The 24,734-nt window shown below is 36.8% G+C and overlaps 1 protein-coding gene across 15 annotated transcripts in view; it reads right to left on the minus strand.

Moving 5' to 3' along the window:
• The window catches only part of TUT4 (terminal uridylyl transferase 4), a 134,996-nt gene that overhangs the window by 30,178 nt on the left and 80,084 nt on the right, over positions 1-24,734 (minus strand). For all 15 annotated transcript variants that reach the window (XM_042997163.1, XM_042997161.1, XM_042997162.1 and 12 more), the window contains 4 exons: positions 21,906-22,606; positions 18,118-18,268; positions 4,937-5,023; positions 2,885-2,988 (listed from right to left, as the gene is read on the minus strand). In XM_042997163.1, the coding sequence (XP_042853097.1) occupies positions 2,885-2,988; positions 4,937-5,023; positions 18,118-18,268; positions 21,906-22,606 (1,043 nt within the window). The remainder of the gene's footprint in view (positions 1-2,884; positions 2,989-4,936; positions 5,024-18,117; positions 18,269-21,905; positions 22,607-24,734) is intronic.

Consider the following 24,734-nt stretch of genomic DNA (forward strand, 5'->3'; position numbering starts at 1 on the left):
CCTTGTGCAAATTCTACTGTAATGAAGCATTTAATACTAGCATTTCAAATCTCCAGCTAGCTATAAGCTCTACTTATATATGTGTAAGGGTACACAAATATACCCTTGCTACTCAAAGTATGTGGTCTATAGACCTGCAGTATCAGCATCGTCTGGAAACTTGACAGAAAGACAGAATCTCAGGCCCCACCCCAATCTAGTGAATCATAATCTGCATTTTAACAAGATTCCCAGGTAATTCACATCCACATTAAAGTGTGAGAAGCACAAAGACAAGAGAATACTGTTTTCAAATATGTGAATATGTAACTAAGGATGGATATGGTGAAGGTAAAACAGTACAGTGATTAAGAACATAGGCTCTGAATTTAGACAAACAATCTTCAACTAAGTATTAACTAGCTGTGTGACTGTGAATCCTTAACCCTCGGAGCCTAATACTATAAAATCAAGATAATGAGAAATGTCTACCCTACCAAGTAGTTGGAAGAATTACACGAGACATGTATGAAAGCATTCAGCAGCATGCTTGGCACAAAATAAGCACTTTAAGTCTGTGAGCTATTATTATTATTATTATTATTATTATTACTATGTTGATGAGGAAAAGAAAAGTAATCCAATTATTACACAATCTACTTTTTCAAGAAAATTCTTACCCCCACAAATTGAAATATATTGATTTTTTTAAAACCAGGGACAGCAGAGTTGAAATGTGACAATAACCGTGATACAAGGAATAGGGAGATAATGGTATTATAAATTAAATGGATTAAGTTGAATGGTATATACATCAGTGCCCACACTTTCTACTGAAATCACTTTTGTTTATCCCTAACGTGCTCTTTTTAGCTATAAGAGACCAGAAACTATTACAACTTAACCTGAGGATTTCAAGGGAACCTTTAGTTACTAATTAACACATAATAAAATAAGAGATAATTTTTCTCTTTATTATGTAAGGATATAATTTATGCTAAATTATAAGTTTCAACTATGGCTCATCTAGAAGCAAATTTAATCTTTTTTATTGTTTCAACTTTCCAATGTTAATGGCACAGATTATATATATAACAGACAAACCCTTAGTGACTAGAGTCTGATTATTAAATTTTACATAGAAGGTATCTAAACCCTAACCTCTTCCCTGGGTAAAATCATTTCCTACTCCCTCAATTCTTGCTCTTCAAAATGGAGAGGGGAAGCCTACTTCCAAGTAGATGGCACCGAGCAGAAGTTAGTTAAGGAGAACTAAAACATTTACAACTTTTCCATTTTTTAAAGAATAAGATATTAAGGAGCACCTGGGTGGCTCAACTGGTTAAGCATCAACTTCTTATTTCAGCTCAGGTCATGATCTCACAGTCATGAGACAGAGCCCTGCATCAGCCTCTGCACTGGGCATGGAGCCTGCTTAAGAATCTCTCTCTCCCTTTCCTTCCTGCCCCTCCCCTACTCACATGCACACAAATGCACGTTCTCTCTCTCTCCCTAAAAAGAATTAACTAATTAAAAGGAAAAAAAAGAGTAAGATGTTAATACTAGAAGCAGTTTCTAAGGGCCAGAAATAAGGATCAACCAGACATGTTTACTCTGCCATCTTTACTATGGTTCTGCCATCTTTACTCTGATTCTAACAATTTAAAAGCCACCTTTTGAAAAAATTTTCAGAAACCCACAGTACATGATTCTGAATTCTTTTATAATAACACTCTATACTGACACCACTACAGATGCCAGAAGCTTGGCCACACCCCAATCTTGCAAGCAGTCCCTGATCTTGAAACATAAATTCCAACAGCTATGTTCCTAAAGGAATAAGCAACTATAGGGATCCCCTCCTTTTTAGTGGCTGCTAGGAAGGCCTGGGATACTTCCCTGTCCAATCAGTCCCTTTCTTTAGTGGAGCTTGGACAATCTTGTTCCCACTACTGAAGGCTGATACACGAAGAAAGAAAGCACAAGTACCCACTCTCACTGCTGAGACTGCTCTGGGGGAAGGTCTGCTCCTGGCATCTCACAGTGAAATTCCAAAAGTAGTGATTAGGTTCTACAGTACTATTAGTACTAAATTTCAGCTACATTATGGGTTAAATAAATTACAGAGAAGCAGTGAGATACAATGGAAAGAGCATGAACTGTGGAGTCAGACAGACCTGGGTACGAATCCCGGCTCGAACATTTACTAGCTGTGTGAACTTGGGCAAGTCAGTATATCTCTCAAAGCCTCAGTTTCCTCATCTGTAAAATGGGGGAAATTATCTACCTCGAAGGTGGTTTTAAGAATGAAATGAGGCCTCAATAACTGTTAGTTCCCCTTCCCACCCAAAATGCGTTTCTTTACTAAAAGCTATCCTAGAATGCAACATTTATAATAATGCTTTATGGAAAAAAATGTCTTCTAATTGCTCAAAAATTCTAATTAACTTGTACAATACAACCTACTTATAAATTAGATGCCCACCTTTATTTTCTATCTTTAGTGATACAAAGATATCACTTAACGGAAGAGATATGAAAAGACAGAAAGTGAGATCAATGTTCACTCGTAGTGTAGCACCAGCTTCCCATTGGTTCTAATGGAAAAAACTACAACTCTATGGTATATTAACTTTTCCCAAAAATTCAATACAAAGCACTTTTAACTCAGTGACATTGTTTTCATGATATAAAATTATTGAAACAGTAAATTTACTTAGAGATTTGAATGTCTTCTAAAATGATAGTGCTAAATGCTTTTACATTTCAAATACTACAATTGCTGATATATTTACACAAAGAATGGTACCATATATTTTTATCAATACTACATACATAATTTCAAATATATTCACCACTGGAAGAAAATAAACTTCCACATCCCTTTCCAGACACTAGCTCTTACCTCTGCATTTTCATGGCCTTCCAGGGTCATACAAATATCCAGATCACTATCACGAAATCCAAATCCATTCTTAGAAGAGCCAAATAAGCACAATCTGGCCTTTTCTAAGTAAAGGAAAACAAAAGTCAAAAGTTTTATAATTCGTAGGAAAGAGAAGTCTTTTATTACCTACTAATGGACTAACACAAGATGCTCTTGTCCACTTTGACAGCTTAAATTACCTTCCATTGCCAGATATACTGAGAAATTCCAAAACATTCATCTAAAGCCCAGATCTTTTGCCCAAGTTCCCACAACCCATGTTTCTAACTGCTGTTTACATTTTTCTACAGACATCATAAATTCAACAAGTCAAAACTAAACCTTCAACTTTACCTCAAACCTACTATTGCTCCTATAATCCCTATTCTCAGCAAATAGTATTTTTATCTACCCAACTGCCCACATCAGAAATATATGTGTTATTCTTAATACCACTCTCTCTCAGCTTCTACATCCAAACAATCACCAAGTCCATTAGCTGCTTTCAATGTAACTAACTCATAAATTCATCCACTTTTCTTCATTCTCCACAACACTACCAATAGTAAAGTTTAATATTTAGAGATTTACCTCCTAGAAATTAGTAAACTAGTTTTTTCAGGGCACAATTCAAGTAGTTTTACAAATATCACCTAAGTACATAGAATTAATTCTCCTCCCAAAGTGAGTGATTAATCCATTTGATATAAATTATGATGGGATTATCCTTTCATATTTAGTGTCAGCCAGTAACAGCTACCACTTCAAACAAGCTGTACCTTAACTGGATTGGATATCTTTCCATATTAATTCCTGTAGATTACACAGTTAAAAAACAAATTCTACATTTTCAAAACCTAATCGTCCAATTCAGTTCTGATGTCCAACTTGAAATTTCAATGGCAACTGAGAGACGTGAAAGAAGCTATGTTCATCAGCAAATAAAAATGTGCATAAGCTAAATATAACAGACTTCGATTTGATCAGGACTGTATATACTAGCAAATATAATGGAAAATGTAATCTTATATAACAGATCTTTCATAATATACATTCATTCCATTATAAATCAACTCTATCATTTCCTAAAATATTTGGCCACAAAACTCTCGATTCTTCATCCCCATGCCCAAAACCTATTCCTTCTCCTATTTTTGCCATCTCAGTTAAACAGTACCACCCAACTACTCAGGTAAAAGCTTTGAAACTGTCCTTGACACCTTTTTTTTCCTTCGTATCTAACATGTAAGGCTTCAGCAAGTCTTATTAGTTCTACATTCAAAATATGTCCTAAATTTGACCCCCTTTCATTGACTCTTTCAGATGTTATTATGTCTCATCTGAATGTATACAACAGCTTTCTAAATGTTCCACTTGCTTCTATTCTTATGGACCCATACTCTATTCTCTCAGATCATACCACTTAAGTGTTAAAACCTTCCAGAAGCTTCTCATTAGACACTCAAAATTCAAAGTCCTTCTACCAACATCTATAAGGCCCTAATGACTCAATCTCTAGACTACGTCTCAGACCTCATCTTTCTATTACAGTCTACCTCACAACTCCACTCCAGACACACTGACTTCCTGCATGGCCTTCAAGCATACCAAACATAATTCAACCTTGGAGTATTTGTACTTGCTACTCTTTCTCTCTAGAATGTTCTCTCCTTAGACATTCATATAACTTGCTCCCTCATATTATTCATGGCTCTCTTCAAATGTGACTTTATCAGAGAACTACCATAATAGTAGAGAGAACTACTCCATCACTATCCTTTCAACTCCTGTACTTCAATAGCATTTATTATTTCCTGATATTAAATTGTATACCTGTTTGTTAGTTGACTCTGTCTACTCCTCTTAATATAAGTTTTATGAAAGCAGGTTTCACCTTTTGTATTGGTACTATATTCCCAGCACCTGTTTTAGTACCTAACCATAACATTCAATGAACACTTTTAAAATAAACGAAACTCTGATTGGGTGGCTATAATAACAAAAACAATCAATTTTTAACATATGACATACCATCATATTCTTTTTGAATAAACTTTTCCAAGCCAATTAAAATTTGCTCCCTGTTGTGTTGTTCAGAAAAGGGTGGTGATAACTCATCTAAAAAAAGAAAAAGGAAAAAAGTAAGGAAAATAGAATCTGAAAAAGTCAGCAATTTTTTATCCTAAACTCTTTACTTAAAATTTCATTATTTGTGGGGCGCCTGGGTGGCTCAGTCAGTTAAGCGTCTGACTTCGGCTCATCATGATCTCATGGTCTGTGGGTTCGAGCCCCGCATCGGGCTCTGTGTTGACAGCTCAGAGCATGTAGCCTGCTTCAGATTCTGTGACTCCCTCTCTCTCTCTGCCCCTGCCCTGCTCATGCTCACTCACTTGCTCTCTCTCAAAAATAAACAAAACATTAAAAAAAAATTTTTTTAATTTCATTATTTGTTAACTTCTCTGACTTTAAAATCGTAAATATTACTAGGGAAGGAAGGGGCAGAGGGAGAACAGAAGAATATTTTTTATAGGTCTATGTACATTTCACATGATCATTTCTCTATGAAATATCTGCAAAATATATTTACTTCTACAAATTATTTAATATTGTTTTCTGCAGACATTCTGCTCGCTCCCAAAAAATGCTTGTTTTTCCTACCTGTTAAATCAATACTCATCTTGTTATGCGAGGTACCTGACCCATTCAAACCTAGCAGTTCCCTCAAATACATGGTCAAGATCTTTTCTATAAACTCCTTTGCCCAACCACAGCCTTCAATGACTTCTCCTTAAATTAATTTCCTTAGTTCTCCAAAGCACTTGCCAATTTGTACTAACCATTTAATTTTCTAGGTATTCCATTTATGTTCACATTATTTTTCCACATAAGACCAAATATTCTTAAGAGTACTCTTTTTCCGGGGCACCTGGGTGGCTCAGTCAGTTAAGCATCCGACTTCGGGTCAGGTCATGAACTCACAGCTTGTGGGTTCGAGCCCTGTGTCAGGCTCTGTGCTGACAGCTCGGAGCCTGGAGCCTGCTTCGGATTCTGTGTCTCCCTCTCTCTCTGTTCCTCCCCCGCTTGCACTCTGTCTCTCTCTCTCTCTCTCTCTCTCTCTCAAAAATAAATAAAGATTAAAAAAAAATTCAAATACCAATTAAAAAAAAAATAAAAAGAGTAATCGTTTTTCTTTTCTATCTCCTCCTCTAGACTCATCCCCAAGAGTTAATACAGTAATAGGAACAAAGGAGTAATTTACTATAATGATTTAAACTAATATTCAACTTTTGAAAAACAAATGTAGCATCTGTGGTTGCAAGCTGAATACAGGCATACCTCATTTTATTACACTTTGCTTTACTGCCCTTTGCAGATACTGTGATTTTCACAAAATGAAGTTCTGTGGCAACCCTACACTAAGAAATATCAAGCACCTTTTCTCCAACAGCACTTGCTCACTTCATGTCTGTGTCACATTTTGGTAATTCTCACGACATTTCTTTTTTTTTCTTTTTTTTTGTTCCTATCTTTGTTTTTTTGTTTTTTACTTTTATTTTTTTTCAATATATGAAATTTATTGTCAGATTGGTTTCCATACAACACCCAGTGCTCATCCCAAAAGGTGCCCTCCTTAATACCCATCACCCACCTTCCCCTCCCTCCCACCCCCCATCAATCTCACAACATTTCAAACTTTTTCATTATTATATGTTATGATTACCTATGTTCAGTGACCTTTGATACTACCATTGTAATTGCCTTGGGGTGCCATAAACTGTACCCACATAAGATGACAAACTTAATAAATTTTGTGTGTGTTCTGGATGCTCCACTGACCACCCATTTCCCCCACCTCTCTCCCTCTCCTTAGGGCTCTCCATTTTCTGAGACAACATGCTACTGAAATTAGACCAGTCAATAACCTTATTATGGCCTCTAAGTGTTCAAATGAAAAAAAGTATCCCATGTCTCTCACTTTAACTCAAAAGCTAGAAATAATAAAGCTTGTAAGGAAGGCATGTCAGAAGTCAAGATAGGCTGAGCGCTAGGCTCTTGCACCAAACAGCCAAGTTGTGAATACAAAGGAAAAGTTCTTGAAGGAAATTAAAAGTGGTACTCCAGTGAACACACGAATGATAAGAGAGTGAAACAGCCTTATTACTGACATGGAGAAAGTATAAGTGGGTCTGAATAGATCAAACCAGCCACAACATTCGCTTAAGCCAAAGCCTAATCCAGAGCAAGTTTCTAATTCTCTTCAATTCTATGAAGGCTGAGGTGAGGAAGCTGCAAAACAAAAAGCTTGAAGCTAGCAGAGGTTCACGAGGTTTAAGAAAAGCAGCAATTTGAACAAAATACAGCATCCTTTCTTGATAAAAACCCTCAAGAAAGTAGGGATAGAAGGAACATACCTCAACATCATAAAGGCCATATACGAAAGACTCACAGCTAATATCATCCTCAATGGGGAAAAACTGAGAGCTTTCCCCCTAAGGTCAGGAACACGACAGGGATGTCCACTCTCACCACTGTTGTTCAACATAGTGCTGGAAATCCTAGCCTCAGCAATCAGACAACAAAAAGAAATAAAAGGTATCCAAATCAGCAAGGAAGAAGTCAACTTTCACTCTCTGCAGATGACATGATACTCTACATGGAAAACCTGAAAGACTCCACCAAAAAACTGCTAAAACTGATACATGAATTCAGCAAAGTGGCAGGATATAAAATCAATTAACAGAAATCAATTGCATTTCTATACACCAATAATGAAGCAGCAAAAAAAGAGAAATCAAGGAATCGATCCCATTTACAATTGCACCAAAACCCATAAAATACCTAGGAATATACCTAACCAAAGAGGTAAAAGATATGTATGATGAAAACAATAGAAAGCTTATGAAAGAAACTGAAGATGACACAAAGAAATGGAAAAATATTCCATGCTCATGGATCAAAAGAATAAATATTGTTAAAATGTCAATACTACCCAAAGCAATCTACACATTCGATGCAATCCCCATCAAAATAACATCAGCATTCTTCACAGAGCTAGAACAAACAATTCTAAAATTTGTATGGAACCAACAAAAGGCCCTAAATGGCCAAAGTCCTGTTGAAAAAGAAAACCAAAGCTGGAGGCATCACAATTACAGACTTCAAGCTATATTACAAAGCTGTTATCATCAAGACAGTATGGTACTGGTGAAAAAACAGACACACAAATCAAGGAAATAACAGAGAACCCAGAAATGGGCCCACAAACGTATGGCCAACTAATCTTCAACAAAGCAGGAAAGAATAACCAATGGAAAAAAGATAACCTCTTCAGCAAATGGTGTTGGGAAAACTGGACAGTGACATGCAGGAGAATGAACTTACACCATACACAAAAACAAACTAAAAATGAACGAAAGACCTAAATGTAAGATAGGAAACCATCAAAATCCTAGAGGAGAAAACAGGCAACAACCCCTTTGACCTCGACCACAGCAACTTCTTACTAGGCATGTCTCTGGAAGCTAGGGAAACAAAAGCAAAAATGAACTATTGGGACCTCATCAAGTTTATAAAAACCTTCAACACAGCAAAAGAACATTCAACAAAACTAAAAGGCACCGACAGAATGGGAGAAGATAATTGCAAATGACTTCTCATATAAAGGGTTAGTATCCAAAATTTATAAAGAACTTATCAAACTCAACACCCAAAAACAAATAATCCAGTGAAGGAATGGGCAAAAGACATGAACACTTTTTCAAAGAAGACATCCAGATGGCTAACAGACACATGAAAAGATGTTCAATATCACTCATCATCAGGGAAACAGAAATCAAAACCACAATGAGATACCACCTCACACTTGTGAGAATGGCTAAAATTAACAATTCAGGAAACAAAAGATGTTGGCAAGGATGCGGAGAAAGGGGAACACTTTTATACTGTGGGTGGGAATGCAAACTAGTGCAGCCACTCTGAAAAATAGTATGGAGGTTCCTCAAAAAATTAAAAATAAAGCTACCCTATGACCAAGCACCAGTAGGTGTTTATCCAAAAGATACAAAAATGCTGATTCAAAGGGCACAGACACCCCAATGTTTGTAGCAATACTATTAACGATAGCCAAATTATAGAAAAAGCGCCCAAATGTCCACTGACTGATGAATGGATAAAGATGTGCAGTGTGTATGTAAGTTTGGGTCAGTTCGTGGGGTCGAGCCCCACGTCAGGCTCTATGCTGACCTCTCGGAGCCTTGAGCTTGTTTTGGATTCTGTGTCTCCCTCCCTCTCTCCCCTCCCCCACTCATACTCTCTCTCTCTCTCTCTCTCTCTCTCTCTCTCTCTCTCTCTCTCAAAAATAAACATTAAAAAAAGTGAAAACAAAAGAGATGAGTATAAGGGAAAGAAAAATAAGATAAAAACAGAGAGGGAGGCAAACCACAAGAGACTCCTAAACACAGAGAACAAACTGAGAGTCTCTGGAGGGGTGCTGGGTGGGGGGTAGGGGGGATGGGCTAAATAGGTGATGGGCATTAAGGAGGGCACTTGTTGGGATGAGCACTGAGTGTTACATATGTAAGTGATGAAGCATTAAATTCTACTCCTGAAACCATTATTATACTATATGTTACCTAACTTGGATGTAAATAAAATTTTTTAAAAAGAGAAGAGAGGAAGCCATTTGAGTAACATAAAAGTGCAAGATGAAGCAACAAGTGATCCACTATATCTAGCTGAGATCATTAATGAAGGTGGCCACACTAAACAATGCAGACAAAACAGCCTTACAATGGAAGAAGATACCATCTAGGTACTTTCATAGCTAGGACTTTCATAGCTAGACAGGAAAAGTCAATGCCTGCCTTCAAAGCTTCAAGGGACAGGCTATCTTGTTAGGGGCTGATGTAGCTGGAGTCTTGAAGTTGGAACCAATGTTCATTTACCACTCTAAAAATCCTAGAGTTTAAGAATTATGTAATCTACTATGCTTGTGTTTTATAAATGAACAAAGCCTGGATGACAGCAAAACTGTTTGTAACATGATTTACTGAATATTTTAAGTCCACTGTTGAGACATAATGCAGAAAAAAAAAATTGCTTTCAACATGTTCCATTGACAATGCACCTGGGCACTCAAGAGCTCTAGCAGAGATCTATAGTAAGATTAATGTTTTCATGCCTGCTAAGCCAACATCCATTTATTCCACAATCCATAGATCAGGAGTCATTTAAACTTTCAAGTCTTATCATTTAAGAAATCCATTTTGTGGGGCACCTGGGTGGCTCAGTCATTTAAATGTCATGATATCACAGTTTGTGAGTTCAGCACAGAGCTTGCATGGGATTTTCTCCCCACCCCACCCCCCCACCCACCCCCGCCCCCCCCCGCCTCTGTGCCTCCCCTGCTCACTCTCTCTTTCTCTCAAAATAAATTTAAAAACTTAAAAAAAGAAATCCATTCTGTAAGTTTATAGCTGCCATAGTGATTCCTCTTTTAGAGCTGTACAAAATAAACTGAAAATCTTCTGGGAAAGGAATCACTATTCTAGACGCCATTAAGAGCATCTGTGATTCATGGGAAGAAATCAAAATAGAAACCTAAACAGGAGGAGTCTGAAAGAAGTTGATTCCAACCCTCATGGGTGACTCTGAGGGGTTCAAGACTTCAGTGAAGGAAGTAACTAAAGATGTGGTGCAGAGAGCAAGAGAACTAGAATAAGAAATGGAGCCTGAAGATGTGACTGAATTGCTGCAATCTCATGATATAACTTGAATGGATGAGGAGCTGCTTCTAACGGAAGCGCAATAAAGTGGCTTACTGAGATAGATTCTCTGAACTCCTGAAGATGCTGCAAAGATTGTCGAAATGACAACAAAGGATTTAGAATATGACATAACTTTGTTGATAAAGTTGATAAACTTAAGTTGATAAAACTGACTCTAACTTTGAAAGAAGTTCTACTATGGATAAAACAGCTACCTAAGGGCACCTAGGTGGCTCAGTTGGCTAAGTGTCTGACTTTAGCTCAGGTCATGATCTCATGGTTCATGGGTTTGGGGCCCACATTGGGCTTTATGTTGACAGCACAGAGCCTACTTGGGATTCTCTCTCTCCCTTGTCGCTCTCTGCCCCTCCCCCCACAAATAAACATTTTAAAAAATAGCTATCTAACAGCATCACATACTACAGAGAAATCATTCATAACAGGAAGAGTTAATGTAGCAAACTTCATTGCTGTCTTATTTTAGAAATTGTCATAGCCACACTGATCAGTCAGCAGCCATTAACACTGAGACAAGACCCTCTACAAAAAGACTATGATTCACTGAAAGCTCAGATGATGGTTAGCATTTTTTAGCAATAAGGCATTTTTTAATCAAGGTATATACATTGTTCTTCTTTAGACACAATGCTATTGGACACTTAATAGATGACAGAGTAGTGTAAACATAACTTTTATATGCAGTGGGAAACAAAAAAATTCACTTAATTCACTTTACTGTGGTACTCACTTCATTGTGGTGGTCTGGAACCCAACCCACAATATCTCTGAGGTATACCTATAGCTGAATTACAGGTGATTTTTTTATTATTATTAAAGTGGTAAAACTATTCTGTATGACACCAAAATGGTAAATACAGGATACAATGCACTTGTCAAAATCCATAGAACTTTGCAGTACAAAGAGTGAACTTTACAGTAGGCAAATTTTAAAAATATCGTCTAGGTGGTTGGGGACTAGGATGGAATGCAGGCTGTGACAAAAAGAATCTACATGTGTAAGACAATTTCACTCAAAGTGAAACACACACTTCACTGTAAGACTAAGGGCAAAAGGGACTATGCATAAGTACTATAGTTGATAAAAGTTATTTCCCATAGGGGTATTAGATAATAGTTCTGATAATGTTATACATGTGTACTTAAATGTAACAACTGAATAAATGGGTAGCAGATGATGGGGCCAGTTTTTTCACTGTTGGAGTGGGAAATTTACAGATAAGCAGAAAGAAGAGACTTGAATGAGCCATGTGGTAATGTATTCAAGTTGGAGACATCAGTACAAAAGTCATGTTTAACTTAATATAAGATGGTCACATATAGAAATTTTTATAGATACAAGCATATATTTAAGTTAGTGCATATACATAATTTTCTCACTCAGAGAGGGCCTAGAAGCAACAACAGCCCATAACAGCAAGCACGCTAGCATCCAGATCTTGGTTTCTAACACCATTCTCCAATAAAAGGAACCAAGGATCTTTGGAGACATATCTAATTCTAGGACTGGGGCAGAAAACATACATGATGAGCCTGGAGCATCTTGTAGTACCAGAAAGTAAGGAAGTGCTAAAAAAAAATAAATAAAAAATAAAACGAACAAGCAAACAAAAAAACCCCCACACACTGATGGGAGTATAAGTCACAGGAACCAACTGAAAGAATTCCCAATGGCCAAATCTGGAACAATTTGAGCAAAAGAAAAAGTAGTATTAGATAACAACCCAAAGTATAAAATATCCATGAGCTCATATAAATATATATAAATGAATAAATAAATAAAAACAAATGTACTGTATTGTATCTTAATAAAGCTGTGGGGGAAAAATGTGCCACAAACCAGCTATTCAATGCCTTGGTATTACCTAAGAGAAATCAAAATGTACATCCATTCCCAGACCTGCACATAGATATACAGAGCAAATTTATTTATAATAATCAAAACTTAGAAATGAGCCAAATTTGTATCAACAGGTGGATGGTAAACAAATTGTGGCTCTTCCATATAATGGAACACAACTCAGCAATAAAAATGAATAAACTAGGGGCGCCTGGGTGGCTCGGTCGGTTAAGCATCCGACTTCGGCTCAGGTCATGATCTCATGGTCCGTGAGTTCGAGCCCCGCGTCGGGCTCTGTGCTGACAGCTCGGAGCCTGGAGCCTGTTTCGGATTCTGTGTCTCCCTCTCTCTGACCCTCCCCCATTCATGCTCTGTCTCTCTCTGTCTCAAAAATAAATAAACGTTAAAAAAAAAAAATTTAAAAAAAAATGAATAAACTACTTACACACATAACATGGATGAATCTCAAAATAATTATGCTAAATGAAAGAAGCCAGGACCCCAACTCAGAAAAAGAGTACATTCTAGGTGATTCTATTTATATAGAACTCTAGAGAATGCAAACTAATGGATAGCGATTAAAAGCAGGTAAGTGGCAGAGGGTGGGATAGGAAATAAGTGGGAGATATTACAATGGGGAACTAAATGTTATTGCATCAGAAATTTTAACTTATCTGGGCACAGAAAATAATTTAAAAAAATATTTGTTGAGTGAAGGTTTATCCCAGGTTCACCATAAGTGTTTGTTGAATAAAATTATGTAAGGCATTTCCCAAAATATCTTTATAGCCTTTTCTCCCTCAATTATCTTTCTTATACTCTACCAAACCTAAGCCAATTATTCTCCCAAAGAAATTATACACCCTACACTTTTGTGTATAATCTCCTAGATCTGAAAAAGGAGTTCAAGGTCCAACTCAAATGCCACATCATTAATTCCAATCCCTGTGTTCTACCCCAGTTAAAATACTGTTTGCCCTGCATTTTGTTTCCTACTACTACAGCATATAATACATTCTGCTCCCAATTATGGCAATTTTTATACATATCATACTTCCATCTAGAGCAGAACTGTGCAAGAGCAATACAGTGATGGAAATGTTGCCTATCTGGCCTGTCCAATTCAGCAGCCACCAGCCACATGTAACTACTCACTACTCGGGTTGTGGCTACTAAAAATGAGGAATTTGATTTTTAATTTTAATTAATTTCAATTTAAATAGTGGCTACCATATTAGACATCACAGATCCAGAGTCTAAGCTCTTTAAAAGCAACACACAATTACAAGAAACATAATGCCAATAAACTCCTATCTTTCAGTACTCACTCTAAATGTCAATGGACTAAATGCTCCAAACAAAGACATAGGGTAACAGAATGGATAAGAAAACAAGATCCATCTATATGCTGTTTACAAGAGACCCACTTTAGACCTAAAGACACCTTCAGATTCAAAGTAAGGGGATGGAGAACCATCTAACGTGTTAGTGGTCAACAAAAGAAAGCCGGAGTAGCCATACTTACATCAGACAATCTAGACTTTAAAATAAAGATTGTATTGGGGCGCCTGGGTGGCGCAGTCGGTTAAGCGTCCGACTTCAGCCAGGTCACGATCTCGCGGTCCGTGAGTTCGAGCCCCGCGTCAGGCTCTGGGCTGATGGCTCAGAGCCTGGAGCCTGTTTCCGATTCTGTGTCTCCCTCTCTCTCTGCCCCTCCCCCATTCATGCTCTGTCTCTCTCTGTCCCAAAAATAAATAAAAAACGTTGAAAAAAAATAAAATAAAAATAAAGACTGTATCAAGAGATGAAGAAGGGTATTATATCATAATTAAGAGGCCTATCCACCAAGAAGACCTAACAATTGTAAATAGTTATGCTCCAAATGTGAAGCACCCAAATATATAAATCAATTAATCATAAACATAAAGAAACTCATTGATAATAATACCATAATATTAGAGGACTTCAACACGCTACTTACAGCAATGGACAGATCATCTCAACAGAAAATCAACAAGGAAACAATGGCTTTGAATGATACACTGGACCAGATGGACTTAACAGATACATTCAAAACATTTCAGCCTAAAGCAGCAGAATATATATTCTTCTCCAGTGCACATGGAACATTCTCTAAAATACATCACATACTGGCACACAAATCAGCCCTCAACAAGTACAAAAAGATCAAGATCATACCGTGATTTTCAGACCACAATGCTATGGAACTCAAAATCAACCACAAGAAAAAACTGGGGAGGTAGCAAATACTTGGGAGACTAAAGAACAGCCTACTAAAGAATGAATGGGCTAACCAAGAAGTTAAAGAGGAAATTTAAAACTACATGGAAGCCAATGAAAATGATAACACCACAGCCCAAAACCTCTGGGATGCAGCAAAGGTGGCCATAAGAGGGAAGTATATAGCCATCCAGGCCTTCCTAAAGAAGGAAGAAAGATCTCAGATACACAACCTAACCTCAGGCCTTAAAGAGCCGGAAAAAGAACAGCATATAAAACCCCAAACCAGCAGAAGACAGGAAATAATAAAGATTAGAGCAGAAATCAATGCTATCAAAACCAAAAAAGCAGTAGAACAGAGCAATGATACCAGAAGCTGGTTCTTTGAAAGAATTAACAAAATTGACAAACCCCTAGCCAGTTTGATCAAAAAGAAAAAGGAAAGGACCCAAATAAATAAAATCAAGAAAGAAAGAAGAGAGATCACAACTAACACAGCAGAAATACAAACAATAATAAGAGAATGTTATAAGCAATTATATGTCAATAAAATGCGCAATCTGGAAGAAATGGACAAATTCCTAGAAATATATAAACTACCAAAACTGAAACAGGGAGAAATAGAAAATTTGAACAGACCCATAACCAGTAAAGAAAGTGAATTAGTAATCGAAACTCTCCCAAAAAACAAGAGTTCAGGGCCAAATGGCTTTCCAGGGAAATTCTATCAAACATTTAAGGAAGAGTTAACACCTATCCTCGAAGCTGTTCCAAAAAATAGAAATGGAAGGAAAACTTCTAAACTCTTTCTCTGAAATCAGCACTACCTCAATTCCAAAACCAGACAAAGACCCCTCTAAAAAGGAGAACTATAGACCAATTTCCCTAATGAACATGGACGCAAAAATCCTCACTAAGATAGCAGCCAACTGGATCCAACAATACATTAAAAAAATTATTCACCACGACCATGTGAGATTTATACCTGGGATGCAGGGCTGGATCAATATCTGCAAAACAATCAATGTGATTCATCACATCAATAAAAAGAAAGGACAAGAACCACATGATCCTCTCAACAGATGCACAGAAAGCATTTGAAAAAATACAGCATCCTTTCTTGATAAAAACCCTCAAGAAAGTAGGGATAGAAGGATCATACCTCGAGATCATAAAAGCCATATATGAAAGACCCAATGCTAATATCATCCTCAATGGGGAAAAACTGAGAGCTTTCCCCCCTCAGGTCAGGGAGAAGACAGGGATGTCCACTCTTACCACCATTATTCAACATAGTATTGGAGGCTTAGCCTCAGCAATCAGAGAACACAAAGAAATAAAAGGCATCCAAATTGGCCAGGAGAACGTCAAACTTTCACTCTTCGCAGATGACATGATACTCCATATGGAAAACCCAAAAGACTCCAAAAAACTGCTAGAACGGATCCATGAATTCAGCAAAGTCACAAGATATAAAATCAATGCACAGAAATCGGTTGCATTCCTATAGATGAACAATGAAGCAAAAGAAAGAGAAATCAAGGAATTGATCCCATTTACAATTGCAACAAAAACCATAAAATACCTAAGAATAAATCTAACCCAAGAGGTGAAAAATCTATACACTGAAAACTATAGAAAGACCCCGAATAGCCAAAGTAATCTTGAAAAATAAAACCAAAGCTGGAGGTATCACAATCCCAGAGTTCAAGCTATATTACAAAGCTATAATCATCAAGACAGTATGGTACTGGCACAAGAAAAGACACTGAGATCAATGGAACAGAGAACCCAGAAATGGATCCACAAATGTATGGCCAACTAATCTTTGACAAAGCAGGAAAGAATATCCAATGGAATAAAGACAGTCTCTTCAGCAAGTAGTGCTGGGAAAACTGGACAGCGACGTGCAGAAAAATGAATCTGGACCGCTTTCTTATGTCATACACAAAAATAAATTCAAAATGGATGAAAGACTTATATAGAAGACAGGAAACCATCAAAATCCTCGAGAAGAAAGCAGGCAAAAACCTCTTTGACCTTGGCCGCAGCAACTTCTTATTCAACACGTCTCCAGAGGCAAGGGAAACAAAAGCACAAATGAGCTACTGGGACCTCATCAAAATAAAAAGCTTCTGCACAGAGAAGGAAACAATCAGCAAAACTAAAAGGCAACCGATGGAATGGGAGGAGATATTTGCAAACGACATATCAGATAAAGGGTTAGTATCCAAAATCTATAAACAACTTATCAAACTCAACACCCAAAAACAAATAATCCAGTGAAGAAACGGGCAAAAGACATGAATGACACTTCTCCAAAGAAGACATCCAGATGGCCTCCTGACACATTAAAAAATGCTCAACATCACTCATCATCAGGGAAATACAAATCAAAACCACAAGATACCACCTCACACCTGTCAGAATGGCTAACATTAACAACTCAGGCAACAACAGATGTTGGCGAGGATGCAGAGAAAGAGGATCTCTTTTGCACTGCTGGTGGGAATGCAAACTGGTGCAGCCACTGTGGAAACAATTATGGAGGTTCCTCAAAAAATCAAAAATGGAACTACCCTATAACCCAGCAATTGCACTACTAGGTATTTATCCAAGGGATACAGGTATGCTGTTTCAAAGGGGCACATGCACGCCAACGTTTATAGCAGCACTATCAATAATAGCCAAAGTATGGAAAGAGTGCAAATGTCCATCGATGGGTGAATGGATAAAGAAGATGTGGTATATATATACAATAGAATATTACTCAGCAATCAGAAAGAATGAAATCTTGCCATTTGCAACTCTGTGGATGGAACTAGAGCATATTATGCTAAGCAATATTAGTCAGAGAAAGACAAGTATCATATGACTTCACTCATGAGGACTTTAAGACACAGAACAGATGAATATAAGGGAAGGGAAGCAAAAATAATATAGAAACAGGGAGGGGGACAAAACATAAGAGACTCTTAAATATGGAAAACAAAGAGAGGGTTGCTGGAGGGGTTGTGGGAGGGGGGATGGGCTAAATGGGTAAGGAGCATTAAGGAATCTACTCCTGAAATCATTGTTGCAGTATATGCTAACTTGGATGTAAGTTAAAAAAATAAATTAAATAAAAATTAAAATAAATAAATAAAAGCCATAATGGACTCTGTATTCCCTTTGGCATTTACCACAGTGCTGTGCATTTAATAAATATCTGTTGTTGGGTATCTAAACTATTAAATAACCTGTACCAAAACAAAACGTAATAAGCAAACTGTTTTTAAATAAGAAAATAAATATTCAAAATCTAACAAAGAATCTATTCACAATAGCTCTAATAATAAAAGACTTACCAAAACATCTTTTACATACTAAATCAAGTATTTCCCGAAATCGATTTGTCATTGGTGGTAGAGGTTTTAGATCAATTTTCCTGAAATCCTCTGGACAATCATTTTTTGAATGGCCATCTTTTTTGCAGATGCTGCATACTATCGTTGGTGGCTATACAAACGTAAAAAAAAAAAAAATTATCTAATAAACTATTGAGGGACTTCATCACCACTTAGAAAGCAGGTCCAAAAAGACTCTTCTATGTAACTCAATTCTGATAACCTGTGCTTTCAGGAGGTTAAAAAAAAAAGCATATAAATAAAATGCAGTATTAAATGTAAAAAACACATTTTTGACCAAACACTTTAATGTTTCTTCCCCACTAAAATGGTATTTATCAAGATGAGATTTACCCAAATACGTAAGATACAGAAAATACCTGAAGAGGTAATACATATGGGTTAATGCAAACATTTTGGTCAGCTCCCAAAATGAAATCTGTGCATTAATTTTAACCTACTAAAATCTTTAACAACGTAAACTATAAAGAAATTTCATGGGTTTTTTTTATGTTTATTTAATTTTGAGAGAGAGAGACAGAGAGCAAGTGAGGGAGGGGCAGAGAGAGGGAGACACAGAATCAAAGCAGGCTCCAGGCTCTGAGGTGTCAGCACAGAGCCTGACACGGGGCTCAAATTCACGGACTGCGAGATCATGACCTGAGCTGAAGTCAGACACTTAACTGTCTGAGCCACCCAGACGCCCTGATTATAAAGAAATTTCAAAAAAAGGAAGGAAGAAAAGAAAAGAAAGGAAAGGAAAGGAAAGGAAAGGAAAGGAAAGAAAAGAAAAGAAAAGAAAAGAAAAGAAAAGAAAAGAAAAGAAAAGAGAGAAGAGAAAAGAGAAGAAAGAAGAAAAGAAAGGAAAAGAAGAAAGAAGAAGCGAAAGAATGGAAGGAAAGGAAGAAAGGAAGAAATAAATTTGAAGTGGCAGTTTTCATTTCACTCCAAACACTTTCTATCTTCATAGTCAATTGTAAAACCCTCCACTTGGCTAGTTGGTTCAATTTATTACATTAGCATGGTACTCAAGAAACCAAACTGTAGGGCTGACCTCTAAAAATAACTTTGCTTCATACAAGGAATAACTCCTATGCAATAGCCACAAAGTTAACTGTAAACCCTATACCACCATTTAAAATGTATTCCAGGGGCGCCTGGGTGGCTCAGTCAGTTGAGCGTCCGACTTCGGCTCAGGTCACGATCTCGCGTATGTGGGTTCGAGCCCCGTGTCGGGCTCTGTGCTGACTGCTCAGAGCCGGGAGCCTGTTTCAGATTCTGTGTCTCCCACTCTCTCTGACCCTCCCCCGTTCATGCTCTGTCTCTGTCTCAAAAATGAATAAATGTTAAAATAAATAAATAAATAAATAAAATAAAATAAAATAAAATAAAATGTATTCCAATGGTGGGGTGCCTGAATGGCTCAGTCAGTTAGGCATCCAACTCTTGGTTTCGACTCAGTTCATGATGTCACAATTTTGGGAGCTCAAGCCCCACACTGGGATCTGGGCTGGTGTGGAAGCCTGCTTGGGATTCTCTCTCTTCCTCTCTCTCTGCCCCTCCCCCACTCACTGTCTCAATCTCTCTCAAAATAAACTTAAAATTTTTTTTAAATAATAAAAAAATTAAATTAAATTAAATTAAATTAAATAAGATGTATTCCAATGGACTATCAGACAGGTAGTTAAAACAGTAAAAATGTATCCCAACTACTTGAACAAAACACATAGTGAAGGAAGGGCACCACTCCTTTCTTTATTGTAATATGCCTAGATTTCAAAGAGCTTCCTCCTCCAGGATTAGCTTAGATATTTACCTAGCCATGACCTCTGATGCAAATTACATACAAAAACCTCTACTTGTGGCAATGCTGTGCTATAGGCTAATTAACAGTACCACGGGAATTTTTCTTAGCTTTCAAAACTTCTTTTTAAAAGATTTATCAGAAAATACTAGAAAAATGTTACATGTATCTAGAAAAAAAAATTAATTGGATAAATAGTTATCTTAAAATAACTGGGTGGCTCAGTCGGTTAAGCATATGACTTCGGCTCAGGTAATGATCTCACTGCTCATGAGTTCAAGCCCCGCACAGGACTCTGTGCTGACAGCTCAGAGCCTAGATAGATCCTGTTTCCAATTATGTGTCGCCCTCTCTCTCTGCCCCTCCCCTGCTCACATTGTCTTTCTCAAAAATGAAATAAAATATTAAAATAAATAAACATTAAAGAAAAAAGATAAGTTTCCAAGGGGTATAAAGAAGTATATGGGGCGCCTGGGTGGCTCAGTCAGTTAAGCATCTGATTTCAGCTTAGGTCATTATCTCAAGGTTCACGAGTTCAAACCCCGCGTTGGGCTCTGTGCTGAGAGCTCAGTCTGGAGCCTGCTTCTGATTTTATGTCATCCTCTGTCTCTGCCCCTCCCTCATTCATGTTCGGTCTTTCTCTCTGTCGGTCGGTCTCTCTCTCTCTCTCCCTCTCTCAAAAAAAAAATTTTTTTTAATTTACAAAAAAAAGCACATACACTGCAGTTATATAATTCAGAGGGTTTTCTAAAAACCTGCCATTTAATCTATCCTTTATACAGTCCATATGTCCTAAACACCGCAACCTAAAAAAAAAAAATGCAATATATGTATTCTTACAAAGAATAAAGAAGCACAGCTTAGTAATTAGGTTAAAAAATTTTAAGCTTGTCAATAAATAATTATTGATAAAACAATAAAACTGGGTAACTTTCTAGATTTTTTCAAAAACATTTTTCTTGGTTTACACATGACCTATATAATCATTTTTTCATCTTGGGTGCTGATATTTCAGTTATGTACCCTGCAATTGAAGCAATGTGACTTAGCTAAACCTTTCTTTTATTAACAAAGTAGTCACTGCTTATTTTCTGTTATTGGGTATTTTATTTTCTATAATTTATCAAGTTGAAGTTCAGACTATCCCACTTGAACAGTAGAAAAGTTAAGACTCCATTAGTTTATAAAGGATATGCCAATATCCAAAGGAAAGCTCAAAGGCAGAGACAGAATCTCAATTCTTCACGCTTTTGGTTCCTGATCTTAGTTTCTGCTCAACTATCTTCATTAAATTTATATTCTATGTGGCTCAGTTGGTTATGCGTCTGACTCTGGGTCTCGGCTTAGGTCACAATCTCATGGTTCGTGAATTCAGGCCGCGTGAATTCAGGCTCTGTGCTGACATCGTGGAGTCTGCTTGAAATTGTCTCCATCTTTATCTGCCCCTCCCCTGCTTGCTCTCTGTATCTTTCTCAAAATAAATAAAAATTTAAAAAAATTTTTTTTAAATTTATATTCACCCACCCCATAGGGGTAAAAAACCACCTTTAAAGTGGAATACTATCAGAATTTACAAACCTTATAATCTTCTTTGTGGAAGATAAAGTAAACATATACATAGAAAATTAACAAAATTTAAAATATTTGCTGCTTTTGCCAAACTGATCTTTATAAAATGCCTGATGAGTCCTTTCATATATGAGAAAGTTAAGCAAACCAACTAGTAATAGAGTACTGAAACCTTTTGAGGTTTTACATACATTCTTTAAAGACAACTACAGAAAAAAATATAAAAAGGAAAAGTGAAAATATACACCAAAATATCAATGGAAAATAACAGTCTACCATCATAGAAGCTATTTTTACATTTCTGAATCTAAAAACTATAAATACAGTCCTACAACAACCACAAAATCTTACAGACTGTTTACAAACAGTATCCTACCTTGCCAGAGGTTAAAATAAACTTATCAAACACATAATATAATTCCTGGGTGGGGTGGTTATCATCATCATTAAAGTCAGAAGCATCTTCTGTAGCTTTGCAGTTGCAGGAGGTAGCAGATGTGTCAGTGCTCACAATCTGATGTGAACTCTCTGTTTCTATATTTGACTGGCAGTCTGTACCAGAAGATTCATCTGGGTCAGGGGATTTATAACCAATGCAATTACACTGGCTGAGTTCCTTTTTTAGACAGGTTTCTGACAGTGCTAAATCATCTTGTTTCTTAATTGATTTTGGCTCTAATTCACTGCCTCCACTGGTAGAAAGAGATGAAGATTCCTGTCCAAGTTCAGCCAAATCTAGCTCATTTACCAACAAACTGTCATCTTCAGTAATACATCTCTGTGATGTACATTCCATTTCATCGTATTTATCAGGTTGACCTCTTTCTGCATTTATTTTTTCTGTGCTTTCTCCATGTAGAATGCAACAATTGGATGCCATATTGTCAGACTTCACTGGTTTCTTATTGCTTATTTTCCCCTTCTCTTTTTTCATGGAATCCACTGTAGATTTATTTCCACCCTTCCTCTGAGGACAGGCAAAATACCGATAAGCTGCCCTGAATCTCTCCACAACGTATTCATAAACAAGCTGGCTGTTTAAGCTCCGTGCAACATTCCTCTTAACTGAAAATGGATCTAGTAAAAAAAGAAATGGTCAGTAACTAAGTATCCATCAATGAACTACAATTCCAAGCTTACCCAAACAGATTGAAACTGCTACATTCTCAGCACAGTACATTCTCCCAAAGCTTTTTTAACCTAAGGTCAAAGTGAGAGTTCCTACAAACTGAGTAGGAAAAATACAAGAGCAACATCTTTTCCTTTCTTCTGTCATAAAATAAAAAGTTAAAAGGAAAAGAGAGAAAAGAATAAGGTTAATTAATGAGAGAATGGCCAAAGGGACCAACTCAATAATTACACAATTTTTTTTTAATTTATTTAAGTACTCACTACAACCAACATGGGGCTCAAACTCACAACCCCGAGATTAAGAATTACATACTGTTGCAGACACCACGGTAATTACAAAATTACAATGACAAAACTGGCAGAAAAAGCCATGCCATTTATACCTTCCTGAACTGTTACTGAATAAAATTTTCCAAACCTCTAGGACCCATTAATAATTTTTATCTCTTATCATAATATTCTTTAGCGACATGCTCCTTGCAACTTAAATAAATGATAACCTAAAATTCTTAAAGCTTCAAGTTAAAAAATACGGATTTTGGGGAGCCTGAGTGGCTCAGTCAGTTAAGCCTCCAACTCTTAGATTTCAGCTCAGGTCCTGATCTCTGTGAGATTGAGCCCCGTAGAGGCTGGGCATGTAGCCTGCTTAAGATTCTCTCTCTTGCTCTGCCCTTCCCCTGCTCATGGCCGCTCACTCTCTCTAAAAAAAACAAAAAGGAAATACTGATTTTAACATTTACCTTCAATGAGTTCAAAAAATTAAAGAAAGGAAAAATTGAAAAGTAGGAAGAAAGAGACCAAAGAAAGTAAAAATTAAACCAAAAGTTAAATTTTAATCCAGTCTAAAATGAGTATATATCAACCACATTTTCATTATTATTAAGAAAATATAAAAGACTTCTAAATGTTTATGGGTTTTTGGATTTTATAAACCTAAAATACAAATATGCCCCAGGAGAAAAGAATAAATGGATGACAGCCAAAAGACAATGCACATTTTCTCCACTACTGAAGATCATTAAGTAAAAGGATTAATAGGACAGGCTTCAGATTGTTAACAGGTTTGGGCATCTGTGACTTTTTGCTGTTATCTAAATCCACAGGCTGTTCTCTACACTCAAAGGCCTTTCCTGGCCTTTTTGCTCCTTGTAGAAGAAGAAAAAGACAAGAGAAAACAAATTATGATAGTTATAGCTCATTGATTTACTGTATGTAAGTGTACAAGATGTGAGTAACTGAGTGTATAAGAATATTTGTGGGTTTAGGGGTGCCTGGGTGGCTCAGTTGGTTAAAGCATCTAACTCTTGATTTTGGCTCAGGTCATGATCTCCTGGTTCATGAGATCAAGCCCCGCGGCGTCAGGCTCTGCACTTACAGAGTAGAGCCTGCTTGGGATTCTCTCTCTCCTCACTCTTCCCCTCCCGTGCTTGCTCTCTCTTTCTCAAAAACAAATAATATATTAATATCATTAACATTTTTTAATACATTTTTAAAAAATTATTTGTGGGTTGGGGTGCCTGGGTGGCTCAATTGGTTAAGCTTCCAACTTTGGCTCAGGTCATGATCCTGCAGTTCATGTGTTTGAGTCCCATGTCGGGCTCTGTGCTGACAGCTCAGAGCCTGGAGCCTGCTTCGGATTCTGTGTCTGTCTCTTTCTGCCCCTTCCCCACGCATGATCTGCCTCTCTCTCTCTCTCAAAAATAGAAAAAAAATTAAAATTTTTAAAAAAATATTTATGGGTCTAGAGAAGGCCAAAAGAGGACTGAGGGAACAGAAAAATATGTAGTCTAAGCAAACTAAAATGATGGACAGAAATTCAATTTCCTATCTATAAAAGTGAGTGAAATGCTGCATGATATAAATTTTCTAAAAACCACTCTATCAATCTGCATCCCTAAAGATCTTAATATTCTTGGGATTTAGTATGAAACTTTTTGTCAACATCAATTTTTTTTTCTTCAAATCAATCTTTTTTTTTTTAATCTTTAACCATATTTAAGCTGAGGTGCTTTTTTTTATGTTTTTGAAGTATAACTGACATACAATGTTACATTATAGTTTAGGTGTACAACAT

Source organism: Panthera tigris, chromosome C1 (assembly GCF_018350195.1).
Source record: "Panthera tigris isolate Pti1 chromosome C1, P.tigris_Pti1_mat1.1, whole genome shotgun sequence".
In the NCBI taxonomy this organism is placed as follows: Eukaryota; Metazoa; Chordata; class Mammalia; order Carnivora; family Felidae; genus Panthera; species Panthera tigris.